Source organism: Periplaneta americana, chromosome 3 (assembly GCF_040183065.1).
Source record: "Periplaneta americana isolate PAMFEO1 chromosome 3, P.americana_PAMFEO1_priV1, whole genome shotgun sequence".
Lineage (NCBI taxonomy): Eukaryota > Metazoa > Arthropoda > Insecta > Blattodea > Blattidae > Periplaneta > Periplaneta americana.
The window spans coordinates 145,251,105-145,271,451 of record NC_091119.1 but is presented as its reverse complement, the minus strand read 5'-3'; the positions used below and the strand labels follow the sequence as shown (position 1 = coordinate 145,271,451).

General features: G+C 35.2%; 1 protein-coding gene across 1 annotated transcript in view; it reads left to right on the top strand.

Moving 5' to 3' along the window:
- Window positions 1–18,591, top strand: part of LOC138697056 (cytochrome P450 4c3-like) — a 58,829-nt gene extending 40,238 nt beyond the window's left edge. The window contains exons 8-12 of the mRNA XM_069822651.1: window positions 1,787–1,893; window positions 1,997–2,065; window positions 13,515–13,686; window positions 14,837–15,016; window positions 17,447–18,591. Coding sequence (XP_069678752.1) covers window positions 1,787–1,893; window positions 1,997–2,065; window positions 13,515–13,686; window positions 14,837–15,016; window positions 17,447–17,607 — 689 coding nt within the window. The 3' untranslated portion in view covers window positions 17,608–18,591. The remainder of the gene's footprint in view (window positions 1–1,786; window positions 1,894–1,996; window positions 2,066–13,514; window positions 13,687–14,836; window positions 15,017–17,446) is intronic.
- Window positions 18,592–20,347: the final 1,756 nt, after the last annotated feature.

The following is a 20,347-nucleotide window of genomic DNA, read 5'->3' as shown; positions in this document are numbered from 1 at the left end:
TTAATGGCATGGGCAATGTTCGAAAAGGTATTGAACAATAGATGTTCAGAAATTGATTTCAAAGAGTTTGTGCAAATCATGTAAGTTAAGTGAACAACTTCTTCTAATTGATTTATACAGGGACATCATTTTATTTTTACTTCAATTTTTATTGTACCTGAGTTTTTGAATGCACTTCACTCCTACCCTTTCTACTAATGAAGTTCAACCGTCCTCCACACAGATCCAAGACAGCATATACAGTCATAGTAGCCTTACCATCACAGTACGTTCCAAAAATATCTTCGCGTTTTCCAATGACAAAAGAGCTTTCAATATTGCATCATTTTCGCACAGGTACTGTCGTCCATTTGCCTACGTCGCATTCCGATTTTCCCCACCAGCTTCTATTCGCCTCTCTGTAAAAGCTAGTGGCTGGGCTGTCTTAGCTCTTTTCTGAGAACATTAATTTCTGTTAGGAATTGGGCATCTATGTAATATTATACCCATACAACTGTTTAAAATAACTTAAATAAAAGGGCCTCGTTAAGTAATTAACTGCCACGTGATCCCCCCCCTTTCTACGATCCTGCGACATAACCACTTGGACTGGCAGTAGATAGCATGTCTGAGTAATTTTATCTTTTCGGATCGAGCAGAAGTGAAGATTGAATTTACAGTATGTAAGGTACTCTTTTATAGAGTAGGTACAGAATTATTTCAACATGAGTTACTAGTACGAAGGACGAAACTGGTAATTGGAATTACACACATTAGAACTGAGGCCTGTATCGAAATGAACCGCCACCATTTAGAAAAATGTGTTTAAATATACATATGATTATTTTTCAATTTAACTTCATTCTCTATAATGTACGCTAATGTGCTATAGACAGTATAATATACACTGCATAATGAATACGTCAGTTCGTGAATAAAAACACTCATTGTTAATACTGTACTGTATTCTGATTAAACAAAAACCTAATGAAAATTATCAAACTCAAAAGCGTGATATTTCCTAGTTTACGAAAATGGATAAACTACTTTTCTTCCCTCCTTTACCTAGTAAAGTGATTTGTTTGTATATTACGCCATCGAACTCCAGTCCTGGAAGGGGGTAGCAACCGTTGCTCGAAAGGTATAGCCAGATTTTATCGTTGCTTATGTTTTTATCGTTGTGGGAATATTCCCACCACTGTTTTTATCAGAAATGTTAGTAAAAATAAAATGATGCCCCTGTATAATTCCATCGCATACTGTGAATTGTGAGCGAAGATTTAGTTGCATGAATCTTGTAAAAATTGGATTTAGAACTCTTTTCAGTAAAAAGAGTTAGCACTCAGCTAACAATAAAGGACCTACCAGTAAAGAATTTCAATGTTTAGAGTGACCATAAAATAACGTATTTTAATGTGACGTAAATTCAGCAGTAATTGGTTGTATACCTTATTTTATTTCAAGGAGTGCAGTTCGATGGCTTATTTGAACACCGAACTGCACTCCTTGAAATAAAATAAGGTATAAACATACTTACGTCTAATGATTTACTTACGTAAGTCTATCTAGAGTGTGATAAGATGGATTGAAAGTAAAACTCCAAGAAACAAATTAGGTCTATGTAACTTTTTGTTTCTGCATAGGCCTACTTTAATTTTATTTTTTTAAACAATAATTAATAATATTAAACAAGCATTTCGCAATTTGCACAAATATAATTTTTCATTTGTGCATTTTTGCGACAATTATTTATTTTCTAACTTAAACCCTGCTTTTTTCATATTAATTTCAATTTTCTTTTAATTAGAAAGGCGTCGATTGGCTTTGTTGGATCGCATGCTGGAAGACAATGAAGACGGGATTGTACTAACATATGATGACATCCGAGAGGAAGTTGACACATTCATATTTGCAGTAAGATTGAAAGTTTTGACATACAAAATAGCCTTATGTTCATGCGTACATGTATTTACGAGTATCTCTTGTATATTTCATTCAATGTGTTGTTTGCTATTAGGGGCATGACACTGCATCAACTGCAGTCGCCTGGTGTCTGTACGTACTGGGGCATCACTCCGATGTACAAGTAAGTACACAAGATGCAGCTGATGGATAAGGGCTAGATTCTCAGTACTGTACTACGCATTGAACCGCGCAGCAAACTTTCATAAATAACTAAAACTTGTCACGGAACAGCAGCATAACTTACAGCAAGTACAGGACTTAAAATGACATGCTTTCAATGTTGACTGTAATGGGACACATCTATTCATCTATTATAGTAACAAACAAAAATCCAGAACAAATTGACACAGATCAAAGAGCTAGTGAAAGATAGGCCTAACGGCATATACGCGCGAACATACATACAGACGTGGACAAATTATTAGCAAAATTGAAGATTTTTATTACATATTTTTACAAAATATGATTCTTCAATTTAGACTACAGTTAACATTTTTGTGTATTTCCAAATTATTAGCAAAATTGAAGATTTGTATTGTATATTTTTTCAAAATTTAACTCCTCAATGTGGACTACATTTCATATTTTTGCATATTTACAAATTATTAGCAAAATTGGAGGTTTTTATTGTATATTTTTGCAAAATTCGATTCTTCAATTTGGACTACAGTTGACATTTTGGATATTTCCAAATTATTAGCAAAACTGAAGATTTTTGTTTTATATTTTTACAAAATTTGACTCTTCAATGCAGTTGACATTTTTGCTAATTTACAAATTATTATCAAAATTGAAGATTTTGATTATATATCTTTACAAAACTCGACTCTTCAATTTAAACTACAGTTGACATTTTTGCATATTTCTGTCTTCTGTAATGATGGAAATATGCAAAATTGTCAGCTGTAGTCTAAATTGAAAAGTCAAATTTTGTAAACAGAATTATCATAAAAATCGTCAATTTTTGTTAATAATTTGTCCACGTCTGTACATACATCGCCCCGGTTGGCTTAGTTGGTATAGCGGTGGCCTTCTATGCCCGAGATTGCGGGTTCGATCCCGGACCAGGCCGATGGTATTTAAGTATGCTTAAATACGACAGGCTCATGTCTGTAAATTTACTGGCATGTAAAAGAACTCCTACGGGACAAAAATTCCGGCATACCGGCGACGCTGATATAACCTCGGCAGTTGCGAGCGTCGTTAAATAAAACATAACATTTTTACACACACACACACACACACACACACACTGTACATATACGGTGTAAGGGATATAAGTGCCATTATTTTAACTGATTACACTGAACAACAATAATTTTTCTCCAACTTAAAACAATGTGTTCCTTATGGTTTGATGTGCGCTGAATCCGAAAATGCATTTCTTTTCTTCGTATCACGTAAGATTTTTAAGATATACTATGATTTCACTTTTCGATAAGCGCTCCCCCAGGAAACATCTGGCGCGGGTTGGGGGTATAAACCAAAACAAAAGCTAATGTATTTTATGAGTTTATGACTTATTTACGGTTTATTATGGTTTTTGGCATGTTATTTTGTACTTCTAGGGCCATATTCATAGACATTTTTAGCGCGCGCTTTCGGTGGATTATATCAGCGTTTTTCGTATTCATAAACCAGTGTTAGTGATAGGATATGATTTGAATTCTGTACAAGTAACCAGTGGATAGCCGGGGTAGCTTAGTACGCTCGTAGCGCGTGCTGCGAAATGTCTATGAATAGCACCCCTAATAAATAAACAGATATTGGTCCTTTCTATTAAGTAAATTTCATAACAGTTCAAAGTGAGGTCTATGCAATGAACAAACAAGGAAAAGTTTACCAGTTTGAGTGAAGGAAAATTAAAAGAGGGCATTTTCATCGGTCCACAAATTCACAAAGTTATGGCTGACCCTTTGTTTGAGGAAAAACTTTCCGTTACAGAAAGAATGGCATGGCGCGCTTTCAAAGACGTTTGCTCAAATTTCCTTGGAAATTCTAGGGCAGAGGACTATAGAATTTGTGGAAATCATGTTAAGTGCATATGATAAAATGGAGTGTAATATGTCTCTCATAATACACTTTTTACATTCTCATTTGGAATTCTTTCCTCCTAATTTTGGAGCTGTAAACGACGAGCATGGGGAAAGATTTCATCAAGAAATATCTGAAATGGAAAGGCGATATAAAGATCATCATCCAGCATGCTTTCAGACTATTGTTGGCTCCTTGTAAGATACAGTCCAGGGTCTAGTTATAAACAGAAGTCATCCAGAAAATTATTTTAAATGTAAGTTCAAATTCCGAGATTTTTCTCATTATATGCATGAAATATTTTATTGTTGTTGTGTTTTAAACTATGCTACATCATTCTTGTATCCACTACACATTTTGCGAGTATTATGAGGCATTTTGAATCCCTAATGTGTTGTAATTTTATCAGTAGCAGCGAAAAATTAAAAACAAATCAATTTTGTCATAACAAATTCAATTCATTTTCTCCGAAAAATGGTACGTAATGGGGCAATATGGAATTTTAAATTCAGATTTAGGGCACACATATTAGTAATATTCACCTATTTATATTTCGGAGCAAGACAAAAAGTAAAAATTTGTTGTTCACTGTTATTATTCATGTCATAAGGAAGAGAAAATATCCTCATAATTTTTTTCTAATAGCAATATTTAGCTAATTATTAAAGTTTACAATAACAGACATTTGGCTACGTTGCTGTATGTGGAGGAGGGGGTTTACACGTACACAGTACAGCTCAAGCGGATACAGACATACCGGTACAAAACAAATGCTCTGTTCTAATGCAGGGGCAGCAAGTACAGGGACATCATTTTATTTTTACTAACATTTTTAATATTAACTTGCCTATACTTCTGGATCAACGCCGTTTGCTGCCCCCTTCCACGACTGGAGTTCGATGATGCAGGCGTAATATACAAACAAATCACTTTACTAGGCATAGGAGGGAAGAAAAGTAGTTCATCCATTTACGTAAACTAGGAAATATTGCGCTTTTGAGTTTAATTATTTTCATTAAGTTTTTGTTTAATCAAAATACAGTACAGTATTAACAATGAGTGTTTCTACTCACGAACTGAGCTGGTCATGTGGACGTATTCATTATGCAGTGTATATTATACTGTCTACAGCACATTTGCGTACAATATAGAGAATGAAGTTAAATTGAAAAATAATCATAATATGGATATTTAAACACATTTTTTTTTAAATGGTGGCCGTTCATTTCGATACGGGCTTCAGTTCTAATGTGCATATTATCGCACTATAGACTATTGTACTTAATTCCAATTACCAGTTTCGTTCTTCGTACTAGTAACTCATGTTGAAATAATTCTGTACCTACTCTATAAAAGAGTACTTACGTATTGTAAATTCAATCTTCACTTCTGTCCGATCCGAAAAGATAAAATTACTCAGACATGCTATCTACTGTCCGTCCAAGTGGTTATGTCGTAGGGTCGTAGAAAGGAGGGAAATCACGTGACAGTTAATTACTTAACGAAGGCTTTTGTATTTAAGTTATTTTAAACAGTTGTATAATATTACGTAGATGTCCAATTCCTAACATAAATTAATGTTCTCAGAAAAGAGTTAAGACAACCCAGCCAATAGCTGGCGAATAAAAGCTGGTGGGGGAAACCGAGATACGACGTAGGCAAATGGACGACAGTACCTGTGCGAAAATGATTCAATATTGATAGCTCTTTCGTCACTGTAAAACGCGAACATATTTTTGGAACGTACTGTTTACTATGAGCGTAAGGCTACTTGAACTTCGTTAGTAGAAGGGGTGGGAGTGAAGTACATTCAAAAACTCAGGTACAATAAAAATTGAAGTAAAAATAAAATGATGTAAACTTTCAATCTCATTAATAGAACATTAAGGTGGATTTCCATTTTATTCAACAATATTGCTCCATTTTTATTGTACGTCTAAAAAATAAACAATAATAGTTTACTGCATAAAATCACACTAACTTTTTTTTTAAAATGCAACATTTTAATCTCTCCCGCTTCCATAAAGCAGTAGGCCTACCATTTTTTAAGAATTTTCTGTTTGTGATTTTCGAAACGAGGTAAGAGATTCCTAGTTTCTAATAATCGTTGAGAAACCGCTACAAAAGTTCGCCGATTAGGTAACCTTCATTGCGGAAAACATTGACGATACATCTTCTTGCCTCACTTGAATTACGACGACTTTCTCCATTAATTAATAACACATGATATTCCTAAACTGTGAATGATATTGTAAGTTGTTTATCGAATACCTGGTACCGAACTGTCATTCGATCGGCAGTATACCCATGGACAGGGAGCTTAAACTCAGCTGACTCGTACTTACGTCTGTGCAGAGTACTGCCTGCTGAACGTTGCCACGTCTCTCACGCCAGAATATTAACAAATTTAAGCATGCAATTTGATTTAATTTCACGAAAACATAATAGAACACACAAATATGTATTTAAAGTAATATTAAAGCTATACCTACTGATGTAATTGTTTCCATAATTTTACTAACAATATAGCCTATTGGGGCTAAGAGGGATGAAGTTACAGGAGAATGGAGAAAGTTACACAACGCAGAGCTGCACGCATTGTATTCTTCACCTGATATAATTAGGAACATTAAATCCAGACGTTTGAGATGGGCAGGGCATGTAGCACGTATGGGCGAATCCAGAAATGCATATAGAGTGTTAGTTGGGAGGCCGGCGGGTAAAAGACCTTTGAGGAGGGCGAGACGTAGATGGGAAGATAATATTAAAATGGATTTGAGGGAGGTGGGATATGATGGTAGAGACTGGATTAATCTTGCTCAGGATAGGGATCAATAGCGGGCTTATGTGAGGGCGGCAATGAACCTCCGGGTTCCTTAAAAGCCAGTAAGTAAGTATAAGCAGTATAACGGGAATAAAATAAGAGAAGAAATTTTTTTTCTGGGAAAACTATCAAGTTTTGACTTTATGTTGTATGGACATTTTTTGATCCTGTAGACCGTCCCCGACCACTGTGAAAAAGACGGCTCTTATACCCCTTATATCCTGTATATCCGAAAACAGATGACTGCAGTCACAGACAAGACTCACATGAAAGTGCAGTCGAAAATTTTATGTTCGTATAAAAGAATTGCAAATGTGAGATACTTACATACATCCAACCAATACAAATTAGTATTTAGCCTAGATATGGTTAATATTATAGATTAGCTGTAATGTTGTCAATATGGTAAAATAAATGTACAAATTACATACCCTTGCACTTCATATTAATGTCGATTATCTTCCTTACACCTATTTTCTTTCATTGTATTATCTTTATATGAATGATGTGTTTTGTCATACAGACAGCAATATGACTGGAGGATTGATCTTTCGTCAAATGATACCATTCTATTTTGTTTCTTCCAGCATTCTCCGACAGCGCTTTAAAGAGCCCTTCTTTATGAGCAGTTCAGTGTTTTTTTGCTTCATTGCTGACGTCACCGCAAATAAAACGCCTGATGTTTGTAGACTTCGGTGTTCACATTGCCGTTCACTTCTAAAACGGTTACGAAAATCATTGTGAATGCTTACATTAAATAACCCGACCATAAGCTTTAGCATTCACTTTACTTTTCATTGTGAATGTCCCCTTTTTATTATGGCCGGTTTGGCTGTGATTCCATGGATACTTAATTCTTAATGGGTCTGAATTTAGACTGTCATAAAGTCGTGATCTTACAACCTTTCCAATGTGATATATTTATTTAATGTATTTAATGTGCTATCATAGAAAAAAACATTGTATGATACACATTTGTAAAGTTATCTTTTTGGCCCTCGTGTGTTTGTGAAACTCTGTGAATCGCGCCAAAAAGAGAACCTTTACGAACTTATCTCGTAAATAACTATTTTGTACGACTTACTTACTTACTCACTGGCTTTTAAGGAACCCAGAGGTTCATTGCCGCCCTCACATAAGCCCGCCATTGGTCCCTATCCTGAGCAAGATTAATCCAGTCTCTATCATCATATCCTACCTCCCTCAAATCCGTTTTAATATTATCTTCCTATCTACGTCTCGGCCTCCCCGAAGGTCTTTTTCCCTCCGGTCTCTCAACTAACACTCTATATGCATTTCTGGATTCGCCCATACGTGCTACATGCCCTGCCCATCTCACACGTCTGGATTTAATGCTCCTAATTACAGTATGTCAGGTGAATAATATAATGCGTGCAGTTCTGTTTTGTGTAACTTTCTCCATTCACCTGTAACTTCATCCCTCTTAGCCCCAAATATTTTCCTAAGAACCTTATTCTCAAACACCCTTAACCTATGTTCCTCTCTCAAAGTTAGAATCCCAGTTTCACAACCATAAAGAACAACCGGTAATATAACTGTTTTATAAATTCTAACTTTCAGATTTTTTGGCAGCAGACTGAATGATAAAACCTTCTCAACCGAATAATAACAGGCATTTCCTATATTTATTCTGTATTTAATTTCCTCCCGAGTATCATTTATAATTGTTACTGTTCCTCCAAGATATTTGAACTTCTCCACCTCTTCAAAAGATAAATTTCCAATTTTTATATTTCCATTTCGTACAATATTCCCGTCACGAGTCATAATCATATACTTAGTATTTTCGGGATTTACTTCCAACCCTATCTCTTTACTTGCTTCCAGTAAAATTCCCGTCTTTTCCCTAATCGTTTGTGGATTTTCTCCTAATATATTCACGTCATCCGCATAGACAAGTAGCTGATGAAACCCGTTCAATTCCAAACCCTCTCTTTACCCTGGACTTTCCTAATGGCACACTCTAGAGCAAAGTTAAAAAGTAAATGTGATAGTGCATCTCCTTGCTTTAGCCCACAGTGAATTGGAAATGCATCTGACAGAAACTGATCTATACGAACTCTGCTGTACGTTTCACTGAGACACATTTTAATTAATCGAATTAGTTTCTTGGGCAATACCAAATTCAACAAGAATATCATATAAAACTTCTCTCTTAATCCAGTCATATGCCTTCTTAAAATCTATGAATAACTGATGCACTGTACCCTTGTACTCTCATGTTTTCTCCATTATCACTATTTTGTACGACAGCATTATAAAACAATTATTAATAAATACATAGCACAATCAAATTTGTAATGTTGGGTAGTTTGGTATCATGGTCTATGAAGAGGTTGCTATGGCAACAATGACGTATTAAATGTAATATTAATGCCCGACATATCTCATTATATTTCTGCACTGCAGCATTACTGTATAAACAGTTTTTATCGTTAGTGAAAATAGTGCATAATAACTTATGCCACATTATTATACCAGTGTTGTAAAATATTACCATGACCATTAAAAGTCATGACTTCTATTATGTGATGGCATAACTTGTGCAATAAACTTATAGGGCCTTATTCACAGACATTTTGAGCGCGGGCTGCCGGTGGATGATCAGCGAACTAACGTTTTTCGTATTCATAAACCAGTGTTAGCGATATGATATGATATGATATGATATGATATGATATGATATGATATGATATGATATGATATGATATGATATGATATGATATGATATGATATATTATATGATATATGATATATGATATGATATATGATATGATATGATATGATATGAGATATGATATGATATGATATGATATATGATATATGATATATGATATATGATATATGATATATGATATATGATATGATATGATATGATATGATATATGATATGATATGATATGATATGATATGATATGATATGATATGATATATGATATATGATATGATATGATATATGATATATGATATATGATATGATATATGATATGATATATGATATATATGATATATGTTATGATATGATATGATATGATATGATATGATATGATATGATATGATATGATATATGATATGATATGATATGATATGATATGATATGATATGATATGATATGATATGATATATGATATATGATATATGATATGATATATGATATGATATATGATATGATATATGATATGAATCCTGTACAAGTAACCAGTCGATAGCCGGGGCTAGTTTAGCACGCTCGTAGCACGGGCTAGCGAAATGTCTATGAATAGCGCCCGTAATATTTTACGGCACTGATACAATAAAGATAAACAATTTTCACTAACGATAACAAATTTTTATAATGCTGTAGTAGGAAAAAAATTAACGGTTTTCATTTAGAGACACAAAAATCAGATCACATTAATCTTTACGTAGATCATCACATGACATTTTATATATATATATATATATATATATATATATATATATATATATATATACAATTTCTTAAATGGCATTAGTGCAAGTTAACAACGTTCTATTTAACCGCAGGCGCTCGTATAATTTTCAGAGGACGGCATGAAACCTTTTTGGTTGGTGTGAATGAAAATGTTCGGTTCTACTAGTAACTAAATATTACAGTGACACAGAATAATACTTACTATAACAGTGAACAGTAAACGAAGTTCATAAGGCATTAACATCAACTGGAAATCACCTACGTTTGCTATAAAATGTAGGTAAATACAAATAAACGAACACTAAAAGTACTGGATCTAACAAGTACAGAAATAAAAACAACTTCAGAACTCTTCTCCCGAAGCAAATACTCAGAAATTTCATAGAACTTCGAACTGGAAATATATTTTTAAAAAACCAAATACTTACTAATGAGGATGAGACGGAGAATGAATCCACCTCCACTGACGCGAACAACCAAACTGCCTGCGACAGTGAACTGCACAGACTGACATGCTGCACAGTACAGCACAGACACGGACAGAAGTATAAGCATGTTGAAATTACTGGTTACTGTTCTTACTATAAAGCTGCTTCTGTTCACAACTTTGCCTATTTCACTGTAAGATTTTTGTAGTTTATGTAGGTTCATTATAATTTTCCTTTCCTTAATTGTCAATTCTTTCCCCTTCTTTCCCATTGTGCTCAGTGTTTGCTTATGAAGTAATAGCTCGCTGGGTGTATATTCCACAACAGCTAAGACAGTACTGATGCCTGTTTCCTGGATTCAGTTTGCTATGCCTATATTTGTGTCCCATCATAAAGCAGATATCTTAATGTAGGCCTACTATTTTCTTTCGTGTTTTAAGTTTGTTTTCTCTTATGAAGTGTCCTAACTGCAAAATTTTCGATACTTGTATATAGAGTGTAAGGGGTATAAGTGCCGTCCTTTTCACAGTCTTCGGGGACTGTCTACAGTATCAAAAAATGTCCATACAACATAGGGTCAAAACTTGATAATTTTCCCAGAAAAAAATTTCTTTTCTTATTTGATTTGCGTTATAATGCTTATATCGTGAGTAAAATTACGAAAACAATTGCATCAGTAGGTATATCCAGCAAAGCGTTAATATTAGTTTAAATAAATATTTGTGTTCTATTACGTTTTCGTGAAATTAAATAAAAATGCATGCTTAAATTTGTTAATATTCTGGCGTGAGAGACGTGGCAACGTTCAGCAGGCAGTACTCTGCACAGACGTAAGTACGAGTCAGCTGAGTTCAAGCGCCCTGTCCATAGCTCTACTGACGAGCGGATTCCAGTTCAGTACAGGGTATTTGATAAACAACTTACAATGTCATTTACAGTTCAGGAATATCATACGTTATTAATTTATGGAGAAAGTCGTCGTAATTCAAGTGAGGCAAGAAGGATGTACCTCAACGTTTTCCTCAAAGAAGGTTATCTAATCGGCGAAGATTTGTAGCAGTTTCTCAAAGATTTTTAGAAACTAGGAGTCTCTTATCCCGTTTAGAAAATCACACAAACAGAAATTTATTTAAAAACTAGCCGTACCCGTGCGCAAGTCCAGCTGAAGCTCGTGTAGACCACTTTCAACCCAATTTCCCCATTATTTTAATTATCTTTATATTTAATAAAGTGCATAAGATTTGATGATGATATGAAGTTGTTAGCAGAAAAGGATATGATACTAAAGGATATGCTTCTGGAGCTAAATGATAGCGCTGAGCAGTATGGGATGAAGATAAAACCAAATAAGACGAAGAGCATGGTCATAGGAAGAAAAATACAGAAGATAAACTTGCGAATTCTAAATGAGACCGTAGAGCAAGTAGACAGCTTCAGATACTTTGGGTGTACTAAAAGCAGTAACCTGAGCTGCTGCCAGGAAGTCAAAGGGAGGATAGCAATGTCCAAGAAAGGTTTTAATAGGAAAAGGACCATCTTCTGCGGACCTCTGGAAAAAAGAACTAAGGAAGAGACTAATGAAGTGCTTTGTATGGAGTATGGCATTTTATGGGGCAGAAACATGGACATTACGACGAAGTGTTGAGAAGCGAATAGAAGCATTTGAAATTTGGATATGTAGAAGAATGGAACGTGTGAATTGGACAGACAGAATAAGAAACGAAGCTGTGTTGGAAAGAGTGGGTGAAGAAAGAATGATGCTGAAACTGATTAGGAAGAGGAAAAGGAATTGGTTGGGTCACTAGCTGAGAAGAAACTGCCTAATGAAGGATATCCTGGAAGGAATGGTGAACAGGAGAAGAGTTCGGGATAGAAGAATATATCAGATGATAGACGACATTAAGATATGTGGATCGTATGAGGAAACAAAAAGAGGAAAGCAGAAAATACGGAAAAACTGGAGAAAGTTGGGTTTCCAGTGAAAGACCTGCCTTTGGGCAGAACACTAAATGATGATGAATGATGATTAAGATAGTAACTTTTTTCTACCAGAGAGTCCAGAGAGCACTCAGAAGTTACTGTAATAACAGTATAGCATTATGTCCATCTAGAGAAACTACACGTTCCAATGGTGAAATAATAATTAATTATACAAATCGGTTAATTTAGCTTCCGATATTACTTCATACAAACACAGAAACATTCTCTGTAGGCTATCTTTCATAGTTTTCGATTGTTGCTGTCCAAGGCCCCTTATAGACGAAGTCATTTGTTTTTTAATTCATTACACGGCCTTAGATGGCAGTTATTTTAATTTTAAAACTCATTTATCTCATTAAATATCAGTCCTATCAAAATTTTTCCAGGAATAAAACTTATCGGAAATTATTTTTAAAGAAACTTTTGTTATGTAATATTTTTCATGAAAATTAATAATAAGGGAGATATTTCGATTTATTTAATTCAGGCCCCCTTATAATCCCCCTTTTAAATAATGTATTTTGAATGCCATATAGCCTAAAATCTAACTTACAACGAACTTAATTTATATTCCAATTTTCATCGAAATCCGTTCAGCCATTATCGCGTGAAAAGGTAACAAACATACATACAGACATACAGACAGACACATACAAACAAAAATTTCAAAAAAGCGATTTTCTGTTTCAGGGTGGTTGATTATATATGTTAGGACCAATTATTTTTGGAAAATCGAAAATTACCAGAAAAATTTCGGCTACAGATTTATTATTAGTATAGATTACATGCTAATTATAAGCTGAGAAGGTAACCTTACATTAATACCAATATGTTTCAATTAATGTTACAGGATAAAGTTGCTCACGAAATACAAAGTGTGATGGCAGAGGATGAGAAAGAATGGCCGACAATGAAGCAACTACAAAAGCTTGTATACCTTGAAAGATGTATCAAGGAAACATTCAGATTATATCCTGTGGTACCGCTCATCGCCAGGGATATAAAGCATCCTGTACAGATAAGTAAGATTTCTATTCATCTTACTTGAATGTTTTATTTACTTAGTTCCTTACTTACTCTGATTGCATTTGTGGGCAATGTGTGCTGGCTTCTCAAAATTTTGGAATTTTGTTTATCCCCGATAAAAATATTTTTATTGCATATAAGTACTTTTAAATAAATACTTTGTTATTATTGTCATTAAATCCAAATGGTATTTTGTACATGAGTACAATTCCAGGAATAAAGAGACGTAAACACACAGTACCTAACTGTGAGGGAAAAGACTGTTGAATTACTTTGACCAAGCGAAGATAGTTACGACCTTGCATTCAAAGTGACCAAACGCAGGACTCTACTACCACTTCACACCGAACTAAAAGGAAGAGAAAGCGCCCCAAGCAAAATATATCGATCCTTGCTCCACCACTTCACATATTATTTCAAACTATGATTAACAGTTGATACAGTGACTGGTTTCTGACTGAAAATGCAGGGGTTTGATCTGTGCACAAACGAGGAGTTTTTCTCTGCACCTGAATTCCTCTCAGACCCGCTAAATGTCCTAGCATGTGAGAACTCTCTCTCTCTCTCTCTCTCTCTCTCTCTCGAGCTCTCTCCCTATCCCATCTCTCTCCTCCCACTCTCCTCCATCCCTCCCCTCTCTACCTCTGCTCCTTTCCTCTCTCTCTTCCCCTTCTCTTTCCCTCTCCCCCTCTCACTGTCCCTCAGCCTTCCCCTCCCTCTCTCTCTCTGTCACTGGATTAGGTACCCAGAGCATGTTGAAGAGTTCACCAGTTTCTATTACTAGACCAGGGATACAGAATCTTGCGATAGAGGAGTGGAAAGCATGAGGAAAGCGTTGGCTCCCCGTCCACAGTCCACCGGCGTTGAATGACGTATCTGTGGCCCTTACGCAATCACATAAGACAGATACTGAATACAAATCCCCTCCCCTATCAAGTCAATGACGCGAGGATGGAAGGAAGGGATGAGTGACGTATTCCGATTACTGTCGTAACGCTACAATTATTGGTGCCCAGTTCTGCAAGCCTGTACAAGACTATGAAAGCATAGAAACTCTAATCTACCAATCTACGCTTAACAATCTTTTCTAGTATGCACGAAAATTCCATTTTTGCAAATATGCAATTTTAATTCTTAATTTTTCAGTGGATTACAAGCTGCCAGCAGGTGTAACAATATTGTTCCACACATATCTTCTACACCGGGACCCACGATTTTTCCCAAACCCCAATATATTTGATCCTGATCGTTTTCTTCCTGAAAACTGCGAATCGAGACATCCATTTGCTTACATTCCATTCAGTGCTGGATCTAGAAACTGTATCGGTGAGTATTAAAGGAAAAGTATGTGTGTATGTATGTATGTATGTATGTATGTATGTATGTATGTATGTATGTATGTATGTATGTATGTACTGTATGTATGTGAGACAAACTTTGAAATCTTAATTTTTGCGGGCAATATAAAAGAAACATTTTTTTTTTTTTTTTTTATAAATAAAACTTTGGATCGACCTAACTCCATCCGAAATTGACCTCGAGTAAAACTTATTTCGCCAAAATGATCCCCTACATACTGGGAATGTTACATACTAAAATTATTTATTTATCTTGAATCATTCAAAACTTTATATTATATAAGCACTTTATATATTTTCGGGTGAATATATGTAATTATAATCGAATGAAATTAATAATTTCAGTTTACAACATAGCCACATGTTTAAGTTTTAATTTGGTACCTCAATGAAATATTCTGCCCAATTGGAAGTGTACTTTTTGTCCGTCGGAAGGATAATAGCTAAATGTCGGAAAATGTAAAATAGAAAACAGACACAGAAGATGGCTTAAGGTATAGAAAGTATAGTGGGCTTATATTACAAATGTCCGAATAATTATTAAATTATTGAGATAATGGGTATATTTTTAAACTAGGAGAAATGAGCTTCCAGATGAGGCAAACACATTATTTACCAAACTTTTGAAGAAATCTGATATTTCTAGAGTTAATGTATACCTTAATCATGGCAGGCATTTGGCTAAGAAGTTCATTAATTCATGTAAATGACGCTATGTAAAGATTCATCTTTATGGACGAGGAAAGTCTAGTAAGGACAATTCGTTTTGGTTGTCTATAGTTAAGTTTCAGATATTTCCAAAAAGTCTAACAACCAGTTTAATTAAAAATAGAAGCAGAAAGGAAAACCCGGGCTACGCCGGATGATTTCAGTTAGTGAGCTATAAACAGTGGGTATAACATAACTCTCAACGTAATAAAGACTTTGAGTTATTGCGAAGAGTGTAAAATCTACTAACAAGAAAGAATACAGGGTATCTCTTTATTGGTGTCAAATATTTCGAGGACGTGTTCCTTGCATCAAAACTGTAAAATAAGTTCCTATGTACATGGGTCTGAAAATAATTTATTTCAGAGTTACAACACTAAATGAAATGTTACAAAAATTGCTCGAAGTGTATTCCCTATTAATTACATCAATCTTTTGTTTGTTTGTTGTAGAGCAAAGAACATGTATTCTCCGAGTGAACAGACCGATATGCACTACATGTATGGCCGTGCAGATGGAAATTCAGCACGAGCACGTGAACTGTATGCAGCAAGGTATCCTGACAGGCAGTTACCTTGTGCAAGAACATTCACAAGAATTCAGGGAGACTGGCGCATTTGAGAGGAGTACTACGGATGTTGGGAGACCAAGAGCGGTACGAAGCATTGCGCTTGAAGAACGAGTTCTTCATGCTGTGGGTGTAAAACCATCAGAAAGCACAAGACGTATTGCAGGAAGGGAACCCGTTGGTCATATGACTGTCTGGAGAATTCTGCATGAAACTCTTCTGTACCCGTATCACTTTCAACGTGTGCAAGGATTAACTGTGGCGGACTTTGAGCCAAGAACAATGTTCTGCCAACGCATATTACAGCAGTGCGCTGTGTTCATCAATTTCCTATCATGCATCTTATTCACGGATGAGGCTGGTTTTACTCGCGACGGCATCTTCAATTTTCACAACAGTCATACCTGGGCATTTGAAAACCCTCATGAAATACGACCGGACAAACATCAACAGAGGTTCTGTCTCAACGTTTGGGGTGGAATCATTCATGATCACCTTATTGGTCCCTACTTCTTCCCTCTGCGTCTGAATGAAGAAACTTATCTATATTTTCTCAGAAATGAGTTACATCACTTAACTGATGCTGTGCCTCTGGACGTCATCCAACGAATGTGGTTTTTACATGATGGTGCTCCAGCTCATTTCAGTCTGATTGTTCGTAATTTTTTGAATGATCGATTTCCGCAAAGGTGGATTGGTCGAGGAGGACCCATGGAATGGCCTGCTCGATCGCCTGATTTGAATCCAATGGATTTCTTCGTCTGGGGACATTTGAAGTCCTTGGTTTATGCGACTCCTGTACCTGATGTTTACATTCTGAGAGCGTATCCAAACTGGATTCGACCAAATACGAAACACACCAGGAATTTTCAACAGAGTACGCCAGAGCATGGAACGCAGGCTGAGGGGATGCATCGAAGCAAGAGGAAGCCACTTCGAGCAATTTTTGTAACATTTCATTTAGTGTTGTAACTCTGAAATAAATGATTTTTAGACCCATGTACATAGGAACTTTTTTTACTGTTTTGATGTAAGGAACACGTCCCCGAAATATTTGACACCAATAAAGATATACCCTGTATTATTTTCGTCTATATAACACTCATTTTTCAACTGTTTCAGGTCAGAAGTTTGCAATGATGGAAATCAAGCTGATACTAGCAACAGTTCTGTGTCGGTATATAGTAAAGTCTATTGACACAGAAGAGAAATTAAATTTAATAGCTGAGCTGGCACTTATCAATAAAGAAGGGATCCGACTGGCCATCACATCCAGAACATGATCAATGACACAACACCTTCTGTCCACTTTTCCACAACTAGGCTGTGTTTAAATGTCAGGGATATGATGAAAGTTAATTCAGAAAACATACTGAGTTAGCTCAAAAGCAGTAAAGAATGTAACATAATTAAGTAGAACAAACTATTGACGTTCGTAATTTTGTAAGACAGACAATATGCATCGTTGCATTCAATTGTTTCGATATATTTTATACTAGACATAATAATAGTGCTAAGGTATTACTCGACCAAGGCCAGTGGAGTCCTGCAGCCCGGAGCGCCACTTGTACTTCTCCTGCGTTCGTATAGCGTCATCGCGATAGTTCACATTACTCCCACGTCTCCACTCGCCTCAGTCGAGTTATACAATACCAAGACAAAAACGCATGATGGTAATGTATTCAAAACCACAAATTTCTCGAAGTTTCTTGGTATGACTGGTACTCAAGAAGATGGCATTCTTTGCAATCACTACACTACTCGTTTTTTAAAACCAAAGTTGTTTTCCATGACATGTCTCTCAAACCAAACAAATATAAGCAATAAATAAACTCCCTGCAGGAAGAATGAACGTAAAATGCATTTACTCGCCTAACTTCCTCCTCAAGACTTTTAGGACATGTTTTCCATAATTTTATTTTCCTCGCATAATTCCCTCTCCCCCTTTACATTAAGGGGGGATATACAGGTTTGAACACTAAAAAAATTTGGGAAATTCAACGTTTTTTCCTCAGCAACTAATGATTCTTTTACCTTGCAATTTGACATCTCAGTACTATTTTGAGATTTACTAAAAGTTTCACCATTATGAGTAATTATCATAAAAAATGTGGCTGTTTTGTGCACTGATGTGCCGTTTTTATGATAATATCCAGAAACATGAATATTTCTGAGCCAGTCTTTTTTTTATTTATTCTCGAATGTCAATGAAAAATATGAATTAAAATCTTTGAAACGTCTACAATAGAACTATTTTTTTTTTAATTTCTTATGAGAAGTAAAATTTTTAATGTTTTAGGTAATTTTTTTAATCAACTATAAATGTTACAGCAATAATTATAGTTCATCTTGTTCATAAGCATGAAAGACAGTTGTATGCAAAATTTTACTGTCGTATCTTAAGAACTTACCGAGTTATCACAAAAACGGTTTTGAAAAATACGAGTACAAATTACGGGAAATGAGCGTTAAATATATCTTATGTGTGTAGAGCTAAAGAAGCGCATGATCGCACGTTTATGATCATATCTACCAAAATATTGTACATATCGTAAAAATTCCTTCACTGACATAAAGATAAATGTCCAATCTTTATATTATTATTTATCACTTAATGTTTGGTGAAGAAACACCATTAAACTCTTCCTTAAAATTCACTATATCCTGAATACTTAATGTCGGATACTTTTCACAGAATTTACTGAACACATTTAGAACAATTTGCTTTTCGCCACTTCTTTGCCTTTCCAATGCTTAACATATTCTATGCTTGCAAAACTGAAATTTAAATTTCCGCTCTTCTCCTTCCATAGTATAAGAAGATATAACTAAACAATGTTTCAAATTGGTTTAGAAAATGATGTTATGATTGTATTGAAGTGATAGGTTGATTTTGCGATATACATAGAGAACTAATTTTCACCTACGCCAAGTAGTACAGAAGTTGTAAGGTTCCATCAGCCAATGGCATCTTACTCATACACGTGCTTTCGTGTACTTAATATAGATGTCTCTTGGCAAGGCTCTGAAGCTATATGATTCTCGAAGTTGGAGAAATTCAGATATTTATATGATTATGTCCAGATGTCATGCTAATGCACTGCTGCTCCACGGAGGAATCTCGCTCTGGCTGGTGACATCATACAAAAATCTAAGAACTCCAATACAAAGATCCTAAAACGCATGTAATATAAAAGAGAGTGTATAATTGAAAGACGTTTTGGGCAGTTAAATCAGATTTGTTTCCCTACCCCCCCACCCCACCATAAACATACTGCAGTTTCTCTTTGTTGTCACCAAGTAAATTTCGGATTGCTGGGTTGCCCATGATTATTTCATTATTACTGAGGAATCACCTGACTACAGTCTATACAAAACTAGAAAGGTATTGACCAGTGGCGGCCGGTGAGGCATTCTGGTAGTGGTGCCAAAAAAAATGATTGCAGGCAAATCACCCAAGTAAAAGATGATAATCACAGGTCACGTTTACATTATGTTATATAAAACACATTAATTAAACCGCTATTTTACTAGGTGTGCAGTTAATAATGCACCTAGTAACAGTTACAATAACATTTCCGAAACTAATAACGAAATTTACAAATACAGATAATCCAAAACTTTCTCAGTATTGTTAAGTCAAATACAAATAACTTTTATAACTAGTAAAATTACTGGCAAAAGCACACGAGATGAACAATGATATAGATAATAAATGAACACGTTTGCACTTTATTTAAACAGGCCGATGAATCCAAGCATCAGCCTGAATAACACGTGTTCATGTCCTGCACAGATCTCATGTATTGTTAACAAAAGCATCAATACTAGCAACACAGTAGCGATATTTAGTTGCCGCGAAATAAAACAAATATTACAGAAAATTAACAAATTGTGTTACACAATATGAAAAAAAAAATCTTTCTAAAAAGAACCATGACTGACTATCTCTGCAATCAATATAGTTAAATGCATAATAATTTACACATTCAAATCCAAGTTGTGTGCATTAGTTTTGAATTG